General features: G+C 40.5%; 1 protein-coding gene across 1 annotated transcript in view; it reads right to left on the bottom strand.

Moving 5' to 3' along the window:
* LOC144526313 (vertebrate ancient opsin-like) overlaps nucleotides 1-23,165 on the bottom strand; it is a 51,945-nt gene extending 28,780 nt beyond the window's left edge. Inside the window, exons 1-2 of the mRNA XM_078263721.1 lie at nucleotides 22,790-23,165; nucleotides 14,860-15,188 (exon numbers count right to left, since the gene is read on the bottom strand). Of these exons, the coding sequence (XP_078119847.1) occupies nucleotides 14,860-15,188; nucleotides 22,790-23,162 (702 nt within the window). The 5' untranslated portion in view covers nucleotides 23,163-23,165. The remainder of the gene's footprint in view (nucleotides 1-14,859; nucleotides 15,189-22,789) is intronic.
* Between the last annotated feature and the right edge of the window lie 2,527 nt (nucleotides 23,166-25,692).

The following is a 25,692-nucleotide window of genomic DNA, read 5'->3' as shown; positions in this document are numbered from 1 at the left end:
GCTGTGTCCCAATTCAGGGCTTCATCCTTTAAAGTCCACACGTCATGATTGGATCAGTTTTAATAAAGGCTGTCCCATCTGAAAGGTCCTTTTCAAATGCAATTTGCCAACACAACCGGTAAATCCCATCCCTGTCACCAGACAAGAATGTTGATAAATTGAATTCGCTCTGAAAACTCTGGGAACATTTTTCCAAATTCTTTCCTCCTGAAATATTTGCACATGGCAACAATGGTATGGGTGTTAGGGAGACTGTAAGTAGGATTGTGGTTATGGTAAAAACTTTTTTTTTTAATCAATTAAAGGTCTTTTACTGAGCACAAACCCAGGCCCATTCCCTACCCCCCTGGCTACATACAGTGCATACGGAAAGTATTCACAGCGCTTCACTTTTTCAACATTTCGTTATGTTACAGCCTTATTCCAAAATGGATTCAATTAATTTTTTCCCTCAAAATTCTACACATAATACCCCATAATGACAACATGAAAAAAGTTTTTTTTTTTTTTTTTTAAATGTTTGCAAATTTATTAGAAATAAAGAACGAAAATATAATATGTACATAAGTATTCACAGCCTTTGCTCAATACTTTGTTGTGGAACCTTTGGCAGCAATTACAGTCTCAAGTCTTTTGGAATATGAAGCCACAAGCTTGGCACACCTATCTTTGGCTAGTTTTGCCCATTCCTCTTTACAGAACCATCTCAAGCTCCATCAGGTTGGATGGGGAGTGTCGGTGCACAGCCATTTTCAGATCCTTCCAGAGATGTTCAATGGGATTAAAGTCTGGGCTCTGGCTGGGCCACTCTAGGACATTCACAGAGTTGTCCTGAAGCCACTCCTTCGATATCTACAGACAATTCCTTCGACTTCATGCTTGGTTTGTGATCAGACATGCACTGTTAACTATGGGACCTTATATAGACAGGTGTGTGCCTTTCCAAATCATGTCCAATCAACTGAATTTCCCACTGGTGGACTCCAATTAAGTGGTAGAAACATCTCAAGATTGATCAGTGGAAACAGAATGCACCTGAACTCAAGTTTGAGCTTGATCGCAAAGGCTGTGAATACTTATGTACAAGTGATTTCTTTGTTTTTGTATTTTTAATAAATTTGCAACAATCTCTAACTTTTTTAAGTTGTCGTTATGGGGTATTATGTGTAGAATTTTGAGGGGAAAAAATTAATTGAATCCATTTTGGAATAAGGCTGTAACATAACGAAATGTGGAAAAAGTGAAGCGCTGTGAATACTTTCCGCATGCACTGTAAAGGGCACTGTGTGTTCTAGAAGCCCCTGTCAACTCCATAAGAGAAAAAATACATCAGTTGGCAAAGACATATTGGCTCTAAATGTTGCCAGTAGAATGTTGCCTGCTGAATCATCCAATACCATTTTCCCCAAGAAGACTGGGCTGACACTATAGTACTGTGGAACACAACTCAAGTTCTTTTGTGGAAAAAATCATCAGATTGATTCTACCACAACCAGCTATGTTGCCAGTATGTTTTCCCTGTGATTCACAGTTTGTCAGTAACTTTCATGTCTGCACTTTGATTTCTTCTTGGGATGCCAGCATGATAAGAGAAACTTGGGATGATAATTTCAGATCTTTCTGGCCCAGTTTGCTCTGAAAGCAAATGCAATGGGAATTAGAAGATGCACATTCACTGTACTGTGCATGGTTGATGGCTCAAATATCAATAATTAACATAGTAATAATGAATTATGTAATGTTTTGCCCATGTGGTAGATGTGGTTTGAGTTACTGGGTCAATAATACAAACGGGAAAGCTTTTGTATGTTAATGTAACTAAAACGATGCCTTACATTCGTCTTGTACGGTCAATATAAAATGGGTGAAAACCATGTTGAATTATACTCAACCTTTTTAAACCTCGGCAACTGTTTCATAATGCAGTATTCTTAAATATTACACTACGATTGATAATGTTGCTACTGTTTCAGTAGAATGTCAATGAGGGACATTCACATTAGACTGGAGATAAAGAAAGTTAATGGTATATTACGTCTACTCTTTAATACCACCCACCTCAAATAACCCTCCATTTCACTGTCGAGCTTATTATTCTGCCAGCCACAAGAAATATTAGCTCTCTCAAATCTATTCTAATCCGTCTTAATAAGTGAAGTAAAATAAATGGTTCTAGGGCTGGCATCAAATGAGCACATCTCAGGTATTTAACTAATGATACATCCTCCTGCCGGCTTTAAAAGGGGTCTTGCTACTCAGGAGTTTCATATCATAGCCACGCTTTGAAATGCTCGCTCATAAAAGGCTGCTTTTAGTGTAAATTACTCGAGTGCAACACACTTTTGCTTTTTTACATTTTGTTATTTGTGGTTTTGTGGTAATTAGATAAAACTCCTTCCTACTTTTACTATTAATTATTCATGTGCCGGACACACATACTTGACTAAGGTTCAAATGTAACATCGTGTTAGAAAACCACAAGTTAATGACCTCATTTTTGAGCTTGGTCCCAGGCTAGACCTGATTTAATGGTTAAAATGGTCAGGGGGCTTGCTATAGGTTTCCTGGGCTTCTTAAGATAACAACTGAGTACTGGTAAAGGTCTGACGCTGGAGCCACTATTGTCTCTGAGGACACTATAACTGACACTTTGATCGGTGCGAGGGCTACTGACCAAAAAGTGGATCACATCACTCCAGTTCTAAAGTCTTTACATTGGCTTCTTGTGCCTCAAAGAGTTAATTTCAAAAATACTTATGCTGGTTTGTAAATCCCTAAATGGTTTAGGACCAAAATATATTTCAGATCTGTTAGTGCACTATGAACCACCCAGACCTCTGAGGTCGTCTGGGTCAGGTCTGCTTGTGGTCCCCAGAGTCAGAACTAAACAGGGGGAAGCAGCATTCAGTTATTATGCTCCACATATCTGGACTACCAGAAAACTGCAGGTCTGCCCCAAATCTCAGCTCTTTTAAATCAAGGCTGAAGACCTTTTTCTTTTTAATGTTGCTTTTCCTTAATTTTTTTTAATTTATTTTTTATTTTTTACGGAACTGAATTTTACTCTTGGATTTTTATTCTCGTATTAATTGTTATACTGAACTATGATTTTTAAAAAGTTTATCTTCTATGGTATTAAACTTTGTATTCGTTAATAGTTTTATTTTTATTTTTGAATCACTGTTTTGCTCTTTGCTTTTCAATGTTTAATTTTTTATGTAAAGCACTTTGAGTTGCCTTGTGCTGAAATGTGCTTTATAAATAAAATTGCCTTGCCTTACTGTGAAACAGAATGGCAATTAACATATTCTGATGCACAGAGGCTCCTTGTGGTTTTACTGCCACAAACTGTCAATCAAGTGGACTGCTGATGAGCACATTATCAATTTGAAAGGGGTGATAGAATGATTGATTATATAGGGTATTTCACACTGTTCCTTAAGGTCTCCTAATAGGGTATATAACATTGGTTGGGCTGAAAATGGCCCGGGTGCTGTTCTATGCACCCTTACTTAACTTAATTAACTTAAAGTATTAAAATGTGTTACCAAGATGTAGTAACACTAATGACTACTGGATCAAAGTTTTGAGAGTCTGTTTAGCCATGCTAGCAACATGGCTCTAGGAATGTGCATGTTGTTCTGGATTGTCGTAACATTTTGTACGTACATTAATCCTCTAAGGATAATTATAATAACCTTGGTGATTCCTTGACTTTCGTCTAGTGCCATCATCAGTTCAAAATGTAAATTTGTCCAATACTGGTTTATGACTAAATACCTAGAAAATAATATTCCCATCAGCTGCCTGCAGCACACACAGAAACACACACAGACACACGCGCCTCACATCACATCAGCTACCAGCTGTACTTTGTGTTTAGTGCTAATTAGCAAGCCTTAGCACGCTACAATTAGCATTTAGCTCAAAGCGCAGCTGTGCCTAAGTACAGCCTCACAGAGCTGCGAGCACTGCTGTAGACTTAGTCTTGTTAAAAAGCGGTTACTTCTAAAGCACAAATAAACACACCCACATCTGAAATTGCTTTCAGGTGTCAACATCTTTCTTATTGTTATACAAAAATGGCACAATTTGGTTTGCTTTCTGGAGATGGGATGAGGGGTGGAGAAGGAATGGATGCGATAATGGCAACAAAGACAACCAAGGTGAAAGAGATGGATAATGATGTCGCACTGAAAGGGAAATAATATGCGAAGAGGGCAGAGGATTCAGAGATGGAGAAAGAGATTGAGAGAAAGACAGCTTTGAAAATGAGAAAGCTGGGGGTGGAGAATAGAGGACGGTGGACAAATGATACAAATGGACAAATATTTCTCTTTTAACATATGAAAAATGCTTTACAACTTAACAATATCCCCTGCCCAAAAAAAAAGAATAACAAATCAGGAAAAACTAGCAAACTAGATGGGAAGATGGTTAAATGAAAAGCAGACAGATGTGCAACATAACGCTTCACTTTTTCACAATATAGTCGAGTTTGCTTGCTAATTACAGCAGAGATCTAAAAAAAATAAAGATATTAGAGGTGATTTATCATCTTACTAAGTGCTGTGTAATAATACTGCTTTGGCTTTTGCTTTTATCTCTCGAACAAGAGGCCTTTTGATTCTGGTTGGTCCCTGGTGGCTTTGTACCTTGTTGAGTAGCGGAAAATCTTCAGAGAAAGTAATTCACTTAGAAAGCAGGAGGAGGGGGAACAGGCTTCAATGTATGTTTATTAAAACCTCACACCGGCTGCAACATGAAATCGTCGCCTTCCGGTCAGATTTAGAATTAACCGGTAGCTGATACAGCCTAGTTCAAACTTGAGTAATATCACAGGATGTGCTTTTTGTCTCCATCAATAACCTGGCAGCAAGGGGCCTGCATGTCTGTGCTATGTCAGCAGTACACGCACCACAATTGCATGATACAATCATACTTTCCATTTAAATGAAATGCTGCTATTATGGAACCAGTGAATCGATGTAAATCTTGCACAGCTCTCAATTTCTCCTTAGGGATGTGTGTGTGTGTGTGTGTGTGTGTGTTTGCAAGTGAGCCTTCTGGCATGCAGGAGCACGTTTCAGGTACACCCTCACGGGAGCGATGTCCCTCCTAAAGCGTCATCTGTGTCGTGTGTGTGTATTTAGAATAGTAAGCCGCTGATATGGATAATCAGAATTAGTCAACATAATCGATGACGATTATACAAATTTGTCAAGGTGTCATTCCAGATATGTTCTTTTCGTATGCTTTCGTAGCGTCACACTCATCATTTGCAGATGCTGTTGCACAGCGCTGTTGTTACCATGTTTCCGTGAAAATCATGATGTTGCAGTCCATAATACATTTACGAGTGGTGATCTGCAGCCAAGGATCATCCATTTTGTTTGCTAAAGACCATACATTGGCAAAGAAAATGCTGCAAAGTGATAGCCGATAAGGAGTTAGTCTTAGCCTAACGTTAGCCCTACACTCTTTGTTTACGGTCCTAACGCCGCTTGTCTGCACTTCCGGTTGGCGGAGTCGACTGTGACATTTGCCACACGCTGAGGTGAGAGAGGTTATGTTAGAGACGCGAAGAGAGCAAGCCCCCAGGAAGAGCGCCATGTCTTAAAGCCACCATGGGCTTAGCGGATAAGGGTGGAACTGCACCCCATGGCCCAGAAAGACTTTTCACATAGACTTTGCATGGCGAAAGAAACTTCTATATTTCAGCGGATAATTTTCTTTGGGGTACATCAACTTACCAGCCCGAACACTTAAAGGGTCCATTTTTAACATTCACTAGTAGCCGAATCTAGGGCTGAAACGATTCCTCGAATAATTTGATTACAAAAAATCCTTGATGCAAAATGATTTGCCTCGAAGCTTCGTTAAATCAGTGTTACTAACGTTGTATTGCTGACGGACGGTGTTTCCACACGGATCATTATTATTGTCGCACACCAGACGCTGCTCAGTCTGCTGGCGGCACATGCCAGAGCGTAAATAGTGAGAAAGTGACAGTGTCCAAAGTTTGGAATCAGTTCAAACGTAATTAAAACAAAAACTCTGGACAGTGTGTCTACTGAAAAACCGAACTAGCTTACCACAATAATAACACGACGTCAGTGCTTCAGCATCTCGACAGAAAACATTTCTCATCCATTCCACGAAGCGGACCCGACAAAAGTAAATTACGGAGTTGTATGGACGATGAAACTACACCAAACACACCAACTACCAAAAACAAAGACAAGAAAATACGTAGTGGTGACCACAATTTGATCTAAAGAGCCAACTTGTTGACTATCCCTTCGGAGAAACAGCTGACTGTTGCGCACCATTTTCTCTCACTCTCTCTCTTCACGGAGAAACAGCTGATCAACAATCTACTAGCATAAGTGTAACAGAGCTGTGTAGCATTGTAATCAAATGTATAAATTAAAATAGATTGAGTATAATTATTATTTACATATATTTACATATAGGCCTATATACAGATCAGTCTCAGGATGAAACTTCAGTTCTAAAAGTTAAGTTGCACAACTTAAGGTTTATGTATGTTTAATGTATGCCTTAGTGTGAGGTTGTCATTTCAGAAAATTTTACAATGTAATATGGCACTTAAATGTTTGTTTAGTTTTTTGAGAGATGATATTGTAAGCAATGTAGGCAACATAAATGTAGCTTTTTCTGAAAATTTAACCAAACTATTGTTTATTGCTCTTCAATAAAACAAAAGTATTTCTTATCCGATTAATCGATGGAATAATCAGAATACTCGATTACTAAAATAATCGATAGCTGCAGCCCTAGCCGAATCCAGAGTTATTAAACTAGGCATGATGAACGTGCATAATGGACGCGAGCAGACCGCACTGCGCATGCTCATATGACTGTTCTCCCGAGGTCCTGTAGCTGTAATAATGGATAATGCTAACGCTAATGGTTGTAATTCACCATGTGTTCTATTAGTACATCCATGGTATGTATGCTGTAAAGCCTGTGTGGATGAGAGATGAAGCCATCGATGTTTTTAAGAGAAGCTCTGTTCACAAAATTGCAGGCTAACCTTAGTAGCTAGCGCTAGCTAGTAGCTAGCTAGTAGCACAACATAATAATTACATCTCCTTGGTTGTCTAAATACATCCATCGTTTATTTAGATAAGCATGTAAATGATCAGGAACAACGAAAACAATGTTTAACGTTAGTGAATAGTTTATACAATGAAATGAGGAGTTCATGAGTTCACCACTTGTAAGAGACACGAGAGAGAAGCTCATGAACGAGCATGTTGCTACCGGTTGCTACGACAACACAAACTGTTGCTAGTGCGCATTTACATCGTGACGTCATGGGCCAGTGCTTTATTCGCTTTTGAGCACTCTCGTTAGAATGAACGGGGCTTCCCGCCGAACGCTGTATCCAGTTCTCTTAATACATCCATGCAAGAGAGGAGACCGCTTCTTTGAAAAAAATATATATATAAAAAATAAAAATATCCATATAGGCTGCTAAATATATAAATCATTGGTTGCAGCCCTAATCAGAATGTGTATGTGTGGAGATGTGAGTGGGAACACGTACAAGCAAGAAAACATAAAAGTCCAAAGACTTTTGGAAATGAGTTGGAGATGGATTCTACATTATGGCAAAGGAAATGCAGCGAAGAAGAAATACAAGTAAAAAATCAAGGACCTAGCAAGACAATGAGCCAAGACAAGGCATTTGTAATACAAAGAGAACTAGAGCTTCATCTTGGAGCCAATCTGATGGGAACTAATTTGCGTTTTAAGCATGCAGTGTACTCTGCAGCGTAACAGCCATGCCCTCCGGCATCTCGCTAAGTGTTTTCACAGCTGTGTGTGTGTGTGTGTTTTCACTGCATGGTTCGGCTCTGCTCGACTCACTTTTTTTAATACCAGTACTTTTCTCTTTTTGGTTTCCACTGTGGATACTATCCCCTCAGTGTAGGTGGGATTCTCAGCTTATCACCATAGCGATGCAGCGCGAAAATGCTGTGATATCCTCTTTAATGCGACACTCGCTGAATCCTTTCATCAGCAACCAAACAGAGGAACTTAAATCTAGTTTACAAAAAATTGTGGTTGCTATTGATGGTAGTTTTAAAAATTGTGGGTTTGTGCAGAATGTCCATGTGGCGCTCTGACCAATGTGTGGTCTGCAGATTTTAACTCCCTCTTTTAGTGTTGGCTCAGCTCACTTGGAACTCAACTGAGGTGGTACCAAAAACAGCAACATTGCGTCAAAAAGCGAAGCTTTGTCAGGGGCCTTTTGGTTTTTGTTAATGACGCAAAATTTCTCCTTTAGCGTCATATTTAGACGAGCTTGGTCAAGACTCTTGGCGCCACTTTTTGACGCTCTGGGTCGGTACTATTGGTGTCACTTTTTGACGCCCTGGGTCGGGACGTATGTTTAACTGACATGCGGCACAGGAACGGGACACTTAGGTTTAGGAAACAATCGTGGGTGGGGTTACAAAATGAGCGCATCAGTGACACGCGGGACAAGAACGGGACACAAACCCCGGTCTCCTGGGTGAAAGTCTTGTGGTGTTTGACCGATCCACCACCCTAACCAACCTCCTTAAGCGGATTTTCGGTCTTTCATACTACTTGCCACTGTTGTCCGCCTTATTACTATTAGAGATGTTCCGATACCAATACCAGTATCGGCGCCGATACTGCCTAAAACCCTGGTATCGGGAAGTACTGGTGTTTATGCACCGATCCGATACCACGTAATAAACCCCTAAAGAAAATCTACGTTAAAGTAGTTTATGTTCTTTTTCCGTTATAACTGACTGTCAAACTGGATGATAATAAAAGAAACTTCTGTGACATTCATTGTTTGTGTTTGTTCATGTTTCACAAAGAGTTTAACCTGAGCCAGACCGACAACAAACATAGAAATAATATCACATCCATACAGGGATAATAGTATACAGTTGTTAAAACATAATAAAATATATGACACACTGGTATCGGATCGGTACTCGGTATCCGCTGATACGCAAGTTCAGGTATCAGAATCGCTATCGGGAAGCAAAAAATGGTATCGGGCCATCTCTAATTACTATATCATCTAACGGCGCTGCTGCTATGCCCAGTGCGTTCCATACGCATCTCTCTCTCTCTCTCTCTCTCTCTCTCTCTCTCTCTCTCTCTCTCTCTCTCTCTCTCTCTCTCTCTCTCTTTCCCCCCCGAGATACAATCTTTAGACAAAAGAGTGTAATAGGCAAACACACTTTTCTTCATGCAGGTTTTGTTATGAACAGTATTAAAGTTCAGACTGATAACGAGGACATTAAGGGTAAAGATTGCGTGAGAGCTTAACTGCTGTATTTTCAGACTTTGACATTTGATGATATATGCAAGTTTTTAAGACAGATATTAAGTTATTTACACTGTGTTCTGCTGTTATCTAATGGTAGGGTATTTGACGCTATCCTGTATTCCATGCAGTCGGGCCATCTCATCCTCCTGCGCTCCGTAGCAGACAATGTGACGGCGAGACAGCGCCGATTAAATGTTGAGAACAATTTTTTATTTAAGATTTGAGTTGGAGGTGTTTATGGAACAAGTATCACTCAGTACAAGCGCAAATAACACTGCTGGATTTCATCTTCATGGTAACGTGGATGATATGGAGTGAAAAAATGTGCGTGAGGCATCGATACTAGAAAATATTAAGAGTAATCTTATTCCCATTTACTTTCTGCAGTCTGACTTCATTTCACCACCTCACCATCTGCGTCGCCAATTCCTATTTTGTCTCCAAAATGTGCGTACGCATTGGTCAGAGTTTGCGTGGAGGACCGCACATTCTCCCGTGAAGTTTGTTTTTTTATAAATCGCAACCTTTGCGTGGGAAGTGGCGTATGCACATTTTCAGCCCCGTTTTGTGCATACGCCATGTTTATAAATGAAACCCCTGGTCATTACCGTCTACACCATAACATGCTGTCCCTGATACCAAAATACCAAAACGGTTGAAAGGGATGAAAATGCCATCCCATCGGTCACTGTTAGTCAGTCAATCCAGATTTCTTGCTGCATTTGTATGTTGCAGTGCAAGTGCCCAAAAAAAACAATGAAATATGCATTCATGAAATCAATACAACCAGAACCTTACATTTTTTAATGCCCACATGTTTTCATTGTAATTTTATTTTTTTAATGTGATTTCACACCTTCAGTAAGCAGTTTTGGAATTTAAGTGTTGGTTTAATCTTGCTTCTAAGTCTGTGAGTGACTTGTGCAGTATCAGTAAACTTTTCAGTAAACAAGTATACTCATTAGAGTAAGACAGTATGTGCCCAGGAGTGCCTGCAAGAGCAATGAAGCCACAGTCTGCTACATTCGGAGCAATAGATGGTGTGCACACACAACATGTGAGTGTGCTGTAATTGATTTACTTGTTTTGGATAGATTGGTTCATGCCTACATTTTCATTATTTTGTGTGCACAAAACGTGAAGTAAAGGGGGGGAACACACATGCAAATTGGGCCTAATTTAGTTTCCATGGAAATGTCCTAAAATTTTATTGATTGTACTAATGTATTCAACTTAAATCTTGATATTGTATGTGTAATGTGTTGAATGAAGCTTTAGATGTGGTAAAATGGATGCATTTGTTGATTCCAATTTAATTCATCAGCAGATTTTACTGTATCGTGAGATCACCTGCTGACAATAGTGCAGTGAAAGTTATCCGTACAATAGTTGTAAATTACAGAATAATGGCATGTTGCATATCTGTACAGACTGACTTTAATTGACTCAGACACATTTTACGTATATGTGAAGCAAATAGCATTATACAGGTGCTGGTCATATAATTAGAATATCATGAAAAAGTTGATTTATTTCAGTAATTCCATTCAAAAACTGAAACTTGTATAATGTATACATTCATTCCACACAGTCTGATATATTTCAAGTGTTTATTTCTTTTAATTTTGATGATTAGAACTGACCACTAATGAAAACCCCAAATTCAGTATCTCAGAAAATTAGAATATTGTGACAAGGGTCAATATTGAAGACACCTGGTGCCACACTCTAATCAGCTAATTAACTCAGAACAGCTGCAAAGGCCTTTAAATGGTCTCTCAGTCTAGTTATGTAGGCTACACAATCATGGGGAAGACTGCTGACTTGACAGCTGTCCAAAAGACGACCATTGACACCTTGCACAAGGAGGGCAAGACACAAAAGGTCATTGTTAAAGAGGCTGGCTGTTCACAGAGCTCTGTGTCCAAGCACATTGATAGAGAGGCGAAGGGAAGGAAAAGATGTGGTAGAAAAAAAGTGTACAAGCAATAGGGATAACCGCACCCTGGAGAGGATTGTGAAACAAAACCCATTCAAAAATGTGGGGGAGATTCACAAAGAGTGGACTGCAGCTGGAGTCAGTGCTTCAAGAACCGCCACGCACAGACGTATGCAAGACATGGGTTTCAGCTGTCGCATTCCTTGTATCAAGCCACTCCTGAACAAGACACGGCGTCAGAAGCGTCTCTCCTGGGTTAAAGACCAAAAGGACTGGACTGCTGCTGAGTGGTCCAAAGTTATGTTCTCTGATGAAAGTAAGTTTTGCATTTCCTTTGGAAATCAAGGTCCCAGAGTCTGGAGGAAGAGAGGAGAGACACAGAATCCACGTTGCTTGAAGTCCAGTGTAAAGTTTCCACAGTCAGTGATGGTTTGGGGTGCCATGTCATCTGCTGGTGTTGGTCCACTGTGTTTTCTGAGGTCCAGGGTCAACGCAGCCGTCTACCAGGAAGTTTTAGAGCACTTCATGTTTCCTGCTGCTGACCAACTTTATGGAGAGAGATAGATAAAATCTCATTTTCCAACAGGACTTGGCACCTGCACACAGTGCCAAAGCTACCAGTACCTGGTTTAAGGACCATGGTATCCCTGTTCTTAATTGGCCAGCAAACTCGCCTGACCTTAACCATATAGAAAATCTATGGGGTATTGTGAAGAGGATGATGTGATGCGCCAGAGCCAACAATGCAGAAGAGCTGAAGGCCACTATCAGAGCAACCTGGGCTCTCATAACACCTGAGCAGTGCCACAGACTGATCGACTCCATGCCACGCCGCATTGCTGCAGTAATTCAGGCAAAAGGAGCCCCAACTAAGTATTGAGTGCTGTACATGCTCATACTTTTCATGTTCCAACTTTTCAGTTGGCCAACATTTCTAAAAATCCTTTTTTTTGTAGTAATATTCTAATTTTCTGAGATACTGAATTTGGGGTTTTCATTAGTTGTCAGTTATCATCAAACTTAAAAGAAAAACACTTGAAATATATCAGTCTGTGTGGAATGAATGTATACATTATACAAGTTTCACTTTTTGAATGGAATTACTGAAATCAACTTTTTCATGATATTCTAATTATATGACCAGCACCTGTACACTCATGTAAGTAAATGCATTACCATCATGGAGTCATGTTTGTCATCATTCAAAGTCACATTAACTTAGCAGCATTGTGTAGAAATTGACAACACGGCACAGGGTTCATTTGCTCCTATACACAAGGCCAAAGGCAAAAACAATAACCTAAAGCAGAGCTCTGAAGCATGCATCTGTTTTAAGATGTTCCCTGATTGAAGTGCCTGTGAAAGGACAAACTCCTCTTTTTCACGCAGCTCCTGTCTTCTGCACTGAAAGACTTCAATTTCCCATCACAGGAAAAAAAAAGAAATGACACTGAAAAGCATAAGCAAGAAGGGATGAGCTTTTCCTGTCTATCTGTCCATTTTATTTTACTAAAAACCCACCAGCAAGCATTTGATTGGGGAGGATGATGCATAGTTTAACTGAGCAAGGGACACATTTTCACATTATGTCAAGGTAAAGCATTAAACTAAAGTGAAGTGATATACGTAGGCCAATAATTTCCTTCATACATGTAGTGAACCACATCCTACTAAACTAGACGTCCTAGCCCCCTCTGTGTCTTCCCTCACATCTTGAGGGAGAGAGAGAGATCTCCATTTAGATAAATGTGATAACCAAATAGTGTGTGTGTGGTGTGACCAATCAAAATGTAGCTCCACTGACTTTATGGACCTACACTGACAGCACCGATTTTAGTGCGATGAAACCACAGGTTATGATTCATAACCGCAATTAGCATTGCTATAAAAACAGCCGTTTCAAATGCAGCTGCAGGTTTTGGTTCACTAGTTCACAGCTTTGGGAGAAAAGTAGTTTGAACTGAAAAATGTCAGATCAGCGGGATAGCAGAGTGTGCAAAGCACTGTACGTTTTTAGATTGCGTTACTCAACAACAAAAGAGTGTTGGCGTGCATATAATCAGCTCTGCAAATTAATCTGTGAGCTGTAATTCATTGACACAACAGCAGATCTATTTCATTAAAAGCTGAGGAATTCAATAATCAATTCAATTGTATTACATAGTACTCATCAATGATGCACACTTGCACACAACTGTTACGGACTGCTTTTATTTGAACTTAATGTTTCTGTTAAGATGTGCTTGGATTTAATAAGAAATGTTTCAGGACACATTCTGCACTGCACAGGCACACATTTACGGTAGGAGTCTGAAACGCCTGTCCTAATAATGACAAGAACACTGTCTATTGTGACATTGATTGCAGGAGTCAATATTGTTTTTAACTTCTATTTATTTTGCTTATTTAATTTACTGCCGTATCCAGCATCTAGAGGCTTTAATAGAATTACATTTTATTTCCACTGTTATGGCTTTTATTCTTAAGTTGAGATGTGCACTGGGAAAACTCCCAGTGCTCTAAATTGACAGTCCCACTATGTTAAACTTTTTTGGGTAATGGAAGTTGTTAAACCTCCAGTAACAGAAACAGGCTGTAAACACAACACTGACTTATTGCAACGTTCTTAGTTGATATGGAAAAGCAGTTGGCTAACAGTTGCTTTACAGTTCCAGCAGACACAGAGCTTATGTTAACATTAGCATTCATTTGGGTTACATCTCTGGCTCTCTTTTTAGCTCTGTTTTGGTCTCTTCCAACTCCTGAGGGAAATATCTGGCCCTTCAGCTGCTAAATGCTCCACTATGTTCACCAGCTGATTGCTTACTGTGTCTCTCTGCGGTGTGGTGCTTTACAGGTAGAATACAGAGGGTTTTTAGGGCTTTTTCACTAAAACTGGTTCCTGCTGATGCTGGTAATACGTTCATTGGGAGCAGTAAGAGTGAATAAAAAACAACTGTACAGTTGCTGGATGTAAAACCAAAACAATGAGCTGAAAGATGCCATAACGCTCTATAGCTGAGGGGGAAATGTAGAGTTGGGTAAAGAATCTCTGTGGGTAAAAGTGTACCAGTTTTTAGTGACATTTTAACCTCAAACCACTAGTATTAAGACATTTAAGATGTTGTCATTACCATTAACAATAACACCACAGAAACTGTATTGTGTCACTGTGGGTGGGCTTGAATAGGTGATTCAGAGGCAAATTGTAAAGCACTTTGGATAAAAAACATAAATTCAGCCATTTATTTAGCATTTGTTTAAAATCTGCTTAGTTTTTGGCAGTTTCTGGCAGTAAGGGGCACTATCTGTATTGAGGCTATAAAGGACATTATGGGAATATATATTTGTTTTTATTGTTCTAAGTTCCGTTGTCAGAATCGCATTCATGTGATCTGTTACTAGTACGTACTTATCATTTTGTCTCCTTAAGTAACGGGGTTAATGGGATGTGGAATATATGGTTTTAGTGTTGAAATTCCCACCACATTTGACCTTTAACACTGCAGCCAATGTTAAAGGAGCACCTATTGCAGGTTAAGTGGAAGCCTTCCCCGTCTCCATATTGCCTCACCTGTCTGATGGCGCACAGCAGCTTCCCATAGCAGAACACGATCACCAGGAACGGCACAATGAGGCAGAAGACAAACAGGCAGATGATGTAAGATATGTTGTTCGCCGTCTTGGCCGTCCAGTTGACAGAGCAGGTGGTCCCAGGACCCTCGGGACCATAGTGGCTCCAGCCAAAAAGTGGCGGCACGGTCCAGATGAGGGAGTAGACCCAGGACAGGGTGATGCCCAGGGAGGTCTTACGGTAGTTGGAGGAGTCCGCCTCTGTGGGCGCCACCATGGTGCTGTAGCGCTCATAGGAGAGGACAGCCAGGGAGATCAGGGAGACGACGCCTACAGGGTAGACACACATACAGAGGTAACACGGTAAAAGCATGTGCAGGGGTCATTATACTTGAATGGGTTTTGATTAGGGCTGAAACGATTCCTCGAATAATTCGATTATAAAAAATCCTCGAAGCTTCGTTAAATCAATGTAATTAAGGTTGTACGGCTCACTGTGTTTCTGCACGGAGAATAATTACTAGCGCACACAACAGGTTGACGCTTCTGTGGACACAAGACTATACTATACTGTCTATGCCCGAGACTGACGGCCCAGATTACAAATGAAAGACGAAAATAGCGAGGGTCTAAGAAGAGACGGGCGAGAGAAAACGACAGAAAGCTTGGGATCATTCTAAGCTGCAAACATGCTACTACATCATCTTTGTAGAAAACATCCAGTCTACTCATCCATTCCACGGAGCGAACCCGACACAAGGTAGCTAACGTCTGCTGCTCTCGTCCACCGCGCTGTTTTACACAACTAGCCTTCAGCATGCTACTCTGCAAATAGCCATGTTTTACCAACAAGCTAAAACGAGAGCTGTCGGTTTGTAATCTAAGTTTGCTACTAATCTTTTAGCTGCTGCCGGAGACAAACCGGCTCCTCCTCCCAGCATGGCCACTTAATATGCACGTGAATGATGTCATCATGATGTCTGCATTCTTTATTCTTTCTCCTCACTCAGTATTAGCCTTCTTAAAATGTGTCCCCCACAACAGTGTAGTTGAATAGCCCTGCTGTAAGCTTTGTACGGTCTCATTTACCTGGGCTTAGTGAACAGCTCTTTTGCATATCCAGTGCAAAGAGCCAGAGGCAAGAAGGGGAAGGGGGTGAAAAATATTAACATTTGGGCCACCAAAAATGTATTTGGAATTTGGCAATAAAAATTTTTGCCTTTTCAAAAAAAGAAAACTGTCTTTTGTGTGTGTGTGTGTATATATGTATGTGTGTGTGTGTATATATGTATATGTGTGTGTGTATATATATATATTATGCATGCACACACAAAAGACAGGTTTCCTTTTTTTACTACATGGCAATAATAAATATTTACTATTGCTGTTTACTAAGCATTTCTTACTAAGTATTTCTTAACCCATTAATCGATGGAATAATTGGTAGAATACTGATTTCTTTTAATTTTTTTTATTTTTAAAAACGTTGTGTTAAAAATTAAAAAAAAATTGACCATAGCAAACGTGGTTGTGGAATCGTCAAATATTTCGGTTCACATGCAGCGGATGCACAATGCTGTAAATCATAAACAGCAGCACTGCCTGTAGTGTCTCTGCTTGACAGAAGCAATGCAGTGAAACAGGTTTTTTAGAAGCGCTCTCTCTCTCTCTCTCTCTCTCTCTCTCTCTCTCTCTCTTTCTTTTTCTTTTCCCCCCCCACCCCCTCCCTTTGTCAGTATTTCAGAGGCACAGGAGCCTGGAGCTCAGTGTTCATGCTGACCCCTCTGCCTTTTTATTTTTTTTCAAAGCCATTGTTATCCACAAGGCCATCCTTCATGCCCATTGATTATCAGCGGCAATGCAGCAAAGCTGAACTGGACTTTCCTTTAAATAGGCGGGCCACGACGACTCAGCACGATGAATGAATAGAGGGAAAAAGTAAGAAAACAAGATGGGAACAAATTTAGCTCTGGGATTAAAGATGATGGTTCTGCTAAATGTTTTTGTGTGTCTCTGTGTGCAAATACATTGACCACACTGCGTTGAACCCCTGACTGCAGAGTCTCTTTGGCACAGTGTGTTATGCTTGTCTCCCCCCCAAGCTTTTGTGCTTATGTTGTTTTTCCTGCTCAGACTGCCTAACTCCGGGCTCTGTTACTGCAATATTACAAAGTCAACACAGTTTTACAACAACCCACTTGTGTTTGTTTGATCTCAACTGACTCATAGTAACCAATCCCAAACATAATTTGACAAAAAGACGCTTTCAACCCTGTTCATTGCTATCCTATCTCATCTGGCCTGTCGTGTATTCTCTGTTATTCTCTATCTGCACTCTGTTAACTTTCAAATGAAACCGTAGAACTGTTTTGTAAACAGGTGAGTTGGCTGATCTCAAGCTAAAATCTTTGTGATAGCATGTATAGCCAGGTGTCATCAGTAGTATATAGTGCAATAGAACCACAACCTTAGAGAAGCAGCCTTTTCTCCAGTCTGTTTTGGAGCAGGCAGTAAAAAGCAGACAGAAAACTCTTTTCTGATTGGCTGGTAGGTATATTTGAAATATCTAATAGGACACCTCTAACGTAGTCTAACATCCAGTCTGGGAGCTTGTGGTGTAGCACATCTTTAAGAAGAGACTGATACCATCTAGTATAAATGGAGCCAAATCCAATCACCATTTCTCAAACCTGCAGCTGATTAGCAGCTCTCCTCCATGACACATACACAGTGATCATGTTGCTGCACCAGCAGACAGCAACCTTCAAACCCTGAAGCTCTACAAACTTGTTGTAGTTGATTGTGATTTATCACTTTTGATATGAAAATTTGATTATATCAGCTGCTCCCATCACATGTCCTGATGAGAACAGCTCTTTCTCTCGTGACACAGTATGGGTGACAAGACCATCTTTACTCAAGGCAATGTAACGTCATAGTGAAAGACACCCGTACAACCCACCTTCTCGTCCTCCGTCAGGATCACAGCAGCAGCTGAATCTAATATTTAAAATGAAACGTCTTATGATCTGATACTGTCTGAAATAAAAAAGGAACATCTTTGTTCTGCCGTCTCTGTGATGTTCCCGCACTGTTTGTTTTATTTGTCTTTTAGAAAGCATCTGGTTCAGTATCACTTGTCTGATATATCCAGGGAAAGACAGTTTGAATCAAAAACACAGGATCAAATGAAGCCTTTGCTCTATAAATCCTAATGTCTTCAGTCATCACAGGTGTTATATTAACTACCAGAACTACTGGGACAGCACTATCGGGTAAAAAGAGGTATCGGATTGCAAATGTCTGGATTACATTAAGGATGACTGCTTTGGAAAGTCCCTCTCTGCGTGTACAAAGATGATCATTCACACTAATGTCCGACTTAAACCAAACACCCATCACCCACAACATATTTTTGTCTGCTGTAAGGTTCTCAGCTTTAATATACTATTAATTACACAGGCTCATTAGCTGGCTCTCTCACTCTGACCTTTATGGTGGAGCGACTTTGTTCTGCTTTCTTTCTCCCCGTTGAGACTTTTTCTTACCGTCACAACAAATTAACATCACTCAGGTCAGGTGTTGCCTGTGCCTGCGTGATGCACATGCACTTCCTCTCCCCTTTAAAGTACATGTTCATGTGTGAGCGTGCGTGCGTGCAACACAGAAATCTAACTTCAGTATGAAGTGAGTGGGCCCAGCGGTACAAGATTAATCCAGTGACTGTGTGCAGAGTCCACTTGAGGCAGGAGCAGGCAGCCAACAGTATGCAGGAACACACAGACCTGGTGACAAATAAAGATCCTTTCCTGTTCCTCCAGAGTATAATGGAAGACAATCGAGGTAGAGAGAGGTGTAGAGAGAGAGAGAGAGATGCAAGGAGGTGGGCAGACGAGGTGAAGCGGCTAAATGGATGCCAGCAGGCTGATTGCAAAGAGAAAAGTACAGGGTGTGAGACACACACATCTTCACAAATTGTCTTCAGTTTGTGCTCTTGGCATAAAGTCAAAGCGGTGCATCTTCTATTGATCAGTTATTCAAAAATCTTAACACTTTATAGGCTATAAAGCAGGAGAAAAGCAGCAAAAAGTAGAAATCAATGTTACAAGGGAGCAGGAATACAATATCCCAACACCAGGGTAACAATGTCTTTTGTCATTGACAGTGATGCCCTCTAATTTGAAGGAACGTCGATCATTCAGAAAGGCTTTTTAGAGATTTGGTGAAGACAGACAGTCACTTTGTCAAGGCAGCAACCAGTATTTTTCATCTAAACAATCAATTTCACTTTTCCTTTCTCCAAAACCCCCCTATTCATCTTTCTTACACTGTTTTATGAGCCCATTGAGGAATTACTCATCCATAACCAATGGAGGTTGTAATGACGTCTTCGAGTCATCTCTTTCTCTCACTCACACACACACACACACACACACACACACACACACATGCATTCTCTCTCTCTCGCTCTGCTCTGCTCTGTTATAGCTTGTAGAAACCGAAGTCCTGTCAGACAGATTTTAATAAATTGGCTCCTTGTGGATGACAGTGTTACACATCTTTAGATGCTGCTTAAACTCAACATAGCACTCGGGTTAGCGAGACAGCAGATAAAATCAAAGTACATTTCAGATACTGAGAAACGTCTGGGACTCGCTTTATTCTATGCGGCATGACTGAAATTAAGTAATCCTGTTTTGAAATTTGCCAACTTTTCCCAGAGGAAGTGGTGCTCTGTTTTCAATTTTAAAAGTTTGACAGATTCAAGAGGTGGTTAAGCAAAGAAAAATTCCATTTAATCAAGCGGAACGAACTAGGTGAAAATTGTAGCAGTACTGTAGATCAGGGAAAGCAACCATGTAAGAAAAGCCAGGAAAGGAACACAAACTATCACCAAGAGACACAAAATTACAACAAAGAGATGTGAAACAACCACAAATGGACACAAAGAGTGTGTCCTTTATAGTCTGGTTGTCTTGTCCTTAAGGGGGGGGACATGGAAGTGCATGTGCATCACGCAGTCACAGGCAACACCTGACCCGAGTGATGTTAACTTGTTGCGATGGTAAGAAAAAGTCTCAACGGGGACAAAGAAAGCAGAACAAAGTCGCTCCACCATAAAGGTCAGAGTGAGAGAGCCAGCTAATGAGCCTGTGTAATTAATAGTATATTAAAGCTGAGAACCTTACAGCAGACAAAAATATGTTGTGGGTGATGGGTGGTCTTTGCCCATTGTCTTACAATCCGCCCATGCTCTGCTGTCAAATGTGCAAATGCAAAGTCACAGAGGTGCATACATGCAACAAACAAACACAGCTTCCATCTTTTGACCCTTTGTTTTTACCTCTTTTTCCCAGTTTCTTAACCTCAGTTGGAGGTGGCTCAGCGTGTGTTAAGTATACTCTAGAAGGACAAAAGGCTCAAAACTAGGGCTGCACGATATGACCTAAAAAATGACCACGATTAATTGCACATTTACCTCGACAACAATAAAGGAACGATCATTTAATTTTTTTTGTGAAGTTTTTTTTGTCCTCATAGTTCATTGGCACGGTTTGTACTGTAAATAGGCTAAAATATTGAAGGTGAGGTATTTTTTTTCTAATTTAAAAGTGCTTATTTATGTTTAAAATTTAAGGAAACACACACAGCTGGAACTATTATGGCTATTTATTAAAAATGTATAAAATTGAAATGAAAGCACACATTGCTTGAAATGAAAATGTCACATTTTAGTTTTATAAAAATTATCGTCATGGGAAAAATGCGTCTAACAGCTTCAGAATTTCGATGTCAATACATTTTCAATTAATAGTTCAGCCCTTCTCAAAACGTTTAGTTACTTGTATCAGAAGCCGCGACGGTTGCTTGTGTGTTGTTTAGATTGTGGGTGCATTGCTACCTATAGGGGCTCCCCTTTTGAGCTAGGCTTTAAACATCAGGAGAGAGGAGGGAGAGAGAACCTTCTGATTTATGAGCCATTCATACAAACTTTGTCAGACTAAAGCTACGGGCGCTGACTATGGACGTTCAGCATGCAGTGTGCAGTTAATGTGCATTTGTAAAGGAATGTCTCGGTCTCTGAAATTCTCTACATAATGAATTTTTTTTTATGCTGTTGAAAGCCATTCACAATGTTGGCATATTTTTATTCTAATGAACAATGAACTTAGGAATTCATTGTTTAAAGAAGCCGACCATGTTTACCAGTGACTGGTTCATTTATGTGGGTTGTATTGTTGAAACAAAGCAGCAAAGTCAGTTATAATTTGACAATCTATACAAATAAACCCACTTCCAATGCATTGAATTTGATATAATATGAAATCTTATAATAAAATAGAAGTTTCTGACATCTGATCTTGGGCGCATTCAGTTAGGCAATTTACTATGAACAATGAGAACTTGTAAATCTAACGGTAACCAGACAATGACAATGAGGTCTAAAATAGGTTTCATACCAACTAATTCTCTTCTAATAAGAAATTGTTTTCAAAACACAATATCTCAGGTTGCCTGGTCTTCAAAGGTTGTTTTTGATGCCTTGAAAAGCTTCTAAAGCAATTAGTGGGACCACAACAAGAAAGCCTTAAAGAACTTTCAATCAATAACTCCTTTTGATAGAAGAGCCTTATTGTTCCAAAGCATTCAATTTGCAAATTGGTTTTCTCTCGAATTTTGAAAACATTTTAATTTTTAATTTTTTTTTTTTAATTTACTTTAATACAAAACGTCATATTTGCAACTTTAACATAGCACCCCTGTCCCTCCAATAATGAACACCAAGCTTTTTTTCCCCCTCAGCATCCCAGCCTGGCCCAGTTCCAGGTGAGAGAGTGAGTCCCTTGTTCTCTTCATTGTGCCCCATTTGCATCGATATCAGCACTCCTGAGCAAAGATGGACCAGAGTCCCATTTTCTCATTAAATATTTCCCCGGGGTGATTTTATTCTGCAACAAATGCTGATGCATCTGCCATAGCCTGCTCATGGGCTAAAAGTGTCCCCACAGCCCACCACAGACCTGCACGGGCAGCGAGAATGAACCTCCGCCACAGACACTCAACTGTATGGTAACAAGCATTTAGCTGTCATTGCACATTGCTTCATAGACAGTACGTGCAGCAGCCAAATCACCCACGGACAGTCCTGTGTGACAGGTTTTCAGAGTTCCTAATGACATTTGAACTAATTAATAAGCGTCTTATGCTTATGCTTCCCGAATACCCCCAGCTATCTAATGTTATGAAAATGCATGCACGTGCAGCTTAAGAAGGGGCTGGAAGTTATTCAACAGTCTGCAATGCAGCTCCAGCCGAGATAATGACCAGTACTGCACCATGAAGAGCCACACAAGACTTGTTACAGCTCAACACCTGGGCACATGTAGGCATCCTATCTAAGTAGGCTATGATCCGCAACATCGACTACGTGCAGTGCTGAATTACGGTTTTTCGCAAACCGATAAAACAATCCGCATCTTTACCAAGACCATAACAATTTCTGTTAAGACAGACTACAATATGATCACACCTAAAATGTCAGAAAACGAAGGAAGGACATTGTTTAAGAATGCGGAGGCATACAAACCTAATCAATTTGGCCGAATAATGGTTTAATGTTTTTTCATTCTTCAATTCATATGGGCTACGCCGATGTTCAGGCTCTTCTGAAAGTTTATCACCATAAGACGCAGCGTGCACTGCGTGATAGGCATATAACTTTCAAATGTTTCTAAATCCTTAATTGCGACCCCAGCAATTAAGCTAAACATACTACTCTAACAACCGCAGTGCTCTGCAAAGGATCCAAGCGCGCCATCACTAACATCTGAAATAAATCCATAAATACAGTAGTCCACAGATGTAACAGAAACACAAAATCAAAACGTCCAAATGAACATCACCTCTTAAGATTCCGAATTTCTACTCACCAAAGAGGGTGTTGGCGAAGCCGTACCATACGCAGCCGCTTTCTCCTATGAGCCACCTTCCCCGCATGCTGGCGGCGAAGCTGAACGGAGTCCCCAGTACGCATACCAGCAGGTCGCTGATGGAAATGTTAATCAGGAGCAGGTTGATGGGCGACCGCAGCATCTTGTAGCGGCAGTAGAGCACGAGCACTAACAGGTTGTTCATAAATCCGAAAGTGCCGATGAAGCCCAGGCACACAGCCACGATCAGGTTCCCTGTCGGTGTGAGTGTGATCCGGTGTGAGCCTCCCCCGAAGTGCCCTTCCTCGGCGGCGGCACACAGAGCGCTGTTGACCCCTGCGCAGCTGCTCAGGCTCACGTTGGACACGATCATCGCAGCCCAGTGTCACGACTGTGGCACACTGTGCACTGAAAGGCAGCTAATATGTCGTTGGCATTTCAGTTTTTTTCTGTTTGGAAAAATGGATAAGCTGTGGCTGGTAGTCAGCAACACTTGTTGCTGTAAGAAATGCCAAGTGGAAAAAGTAGAGCCAAACAGAAATGTTGGACAATAAAGTGTTTTTGTTGGGGATAGCAACACTTTGTTCAGTTCAGGGAAAGGGGGGGTGTTCGAAAATTAAAAAAAATAAATAAAAAAAAGTGTGGCCCACTTTACTCTTCCCTGAGCCGCTCCTGTCTCTCACACAGACAGCTTCCCTCTCTGTCCGTATTTAAATCACTGTTGGCCGCTCTCCAGCAGCTGACATCTGGGTAGAGGGCAGGGGCGGAGCACGCTGGTGGTTCAGTTGGGAAGAAGGCAGCATGGATATCTAGCGGCAGGCCAGACGATCATGTGGCTCAAAGACAGTGCTGCGCTTAAGTCATCCGCTCAGAGCTCGATTCAGAGAAAATCCACCTTAAAGATTCAAGAGCTGTTCTTTCTCTCCTGGTGCTGCGTCCCCTGAGCATGTGTTGATGCGCGGCGCTGTCCGTGGTGCTGAACTAAGAGCCAATCAGCAGCAGCGGCTGCGCCACTGATCAACTGTTTATTCTAGTCTGTCTGCATTTTAAATGCAGTTTTGAAATCAATAGTTTTAATTGAAGAGTACAAAACTGTGAGCAGTAACTTCTTTGAGTCAGGTCATAAATGTAGCATTAAAATATAAGCTCAGCATAATTTACTATACAAATGACAAGTAAGTCTAATTAATAAAATGCTCTAGGTGACTCACAGGTCAAACTAGACATCAAGATATTTTTAATGTATAGCCTCCACACTTGTCTTAAGTTTATTTTAAAATGAAATCTATTGTTCATTATTTGGCACAGGGAAATAAGGCACTGACTCATTGTCTAGATTTAGCCACACACAGTCACTCATGTGTCAAAGATGAGATTTCCAGGCGACTTCATTTGGTGTTGTTTTAGACCAGAAGATAGTGATGAGGTCACTTTGGAGAATTGTGTAATACTTGGTAAAGCAGAAGTAAACTCAGCATGACTCTGGGCTGTCATACTAGATATCCAGAGGTTTGGATATTTCACATGTAAGCTGCATTTTCTCCACAGAGGAAATCAATTCAGGCATATTTTCTGCTGTCCAATAACTTTTTTTCTTTTCTACTTTGGTTGATTCTATCTGTGAAACGGAATCATCATTTTTCCATCTGCCAGCACTGAAAGCATATGCTCCGGGTTTGGCAGATTCAGACTGGAATAATGAGGAGCATTGAAATGCTAAAACATGAGTGTCAGGCATCTACCCTTATGGTGTCCATATATTCTAGCACTGGCTAAGAGAAGCAGCAATCCTTGTTTGCAGTTACTGTAGCACACCCAGTGCTACTAAATTTTACATAAAATTAACATAATCTGGACCAACTGTCTGGTCCACTGCAGTGCTAAACTAACCTCATCTGCTACCATGGGTGACAGATAAAGTGCTACCAAATGTAGAAGCTTTTTTATTTTAGCGGGGAAAGGCCAGCATGTCCAAATCTTAATTGGGGAAAGTTTCAAAAAAATATCTTGTTATGTTTTTAAAGTAGCAGTTAGCAGATGCAAAAGTCCTCTAATTACTTCCTAAGAGAACAGTTTGTGTCTGGCAGCAGGTCAAACAGAAGTTCAAGTCTCCTTTGGATGCTTTCTGTGCATATTTCTGCTGCTGCCATACTTGTACAATACAGCACAGACACCAACAATATGATCCAGTGAAAAAGTCAAACACAGGTTAAAAATGTCAGCAATTAGTTGGTCATTAAATGCAATTCTTTGTGATCAAGCGCTGGCATTTGGTGTTAGAGCAGTGTTTTTAATTACACATGGCTGGGTAAAAATGTGCCCCCTGGAAAGTTACAGAATCGGATGGGAAACTTACTCTTCCGCTTCATGGTCTGTTCTAATCCCTTTCCCACCAAATAGCCCCCGTCTCATACTGAAGCAGGGTAATTACCCATGAAAACTGTACAGTGACATTTACTCTGACATCTTCCCCATATACAGTGCTACCTGTAATTGGGCTGAATTAAGACACGGGTTCTATTGTGAATACCACCCCTATCTAATCATCTCAGTGGGACTGGGCAGTTGGTATTTAGTTGGATTTCTAGGTCAGCTCGGTGGCTGACTCTGGGGCGATGTTAAGGAAAATAAAGTACAAATGTGGTTAGGAGGTCAACACAGGACCTACGTATGTTACATGTAAATCAGCAAAAAGGGCTGTCTTATGGTTATTATCCCATGTATTTGATTTGTTATGGACCATTGTTATCATGTTATGGTATTATTCGGTTATATCTCTTAGACTGAACCGGAGATGGAATGATTGTTACATTTCTTAATAATCACCAGTGAAAAGGGCATTGTTTTTTTTCCTCCAGAGCTGTCCTGCCTCCATGTGCACACAGAGAGGTCCCATCTTACAA

This window comes from Sander vitreus, chromosome 12 (genome assembly GCF_031162955.1).
Source record: "Sander vitreus isolate 19-12246 chromosome 12, sanVit1, whole genome shotgun sequence".
Classification (NCBI taxonomy): Eukaryota; Metazoa; Chordata; class Actinopteri; order Perciformes; family Percidae; genus Sander; species Sander vitreus.
This window is presented reverse-complemented; position numbering and strand designations above follow the sequence as displayed.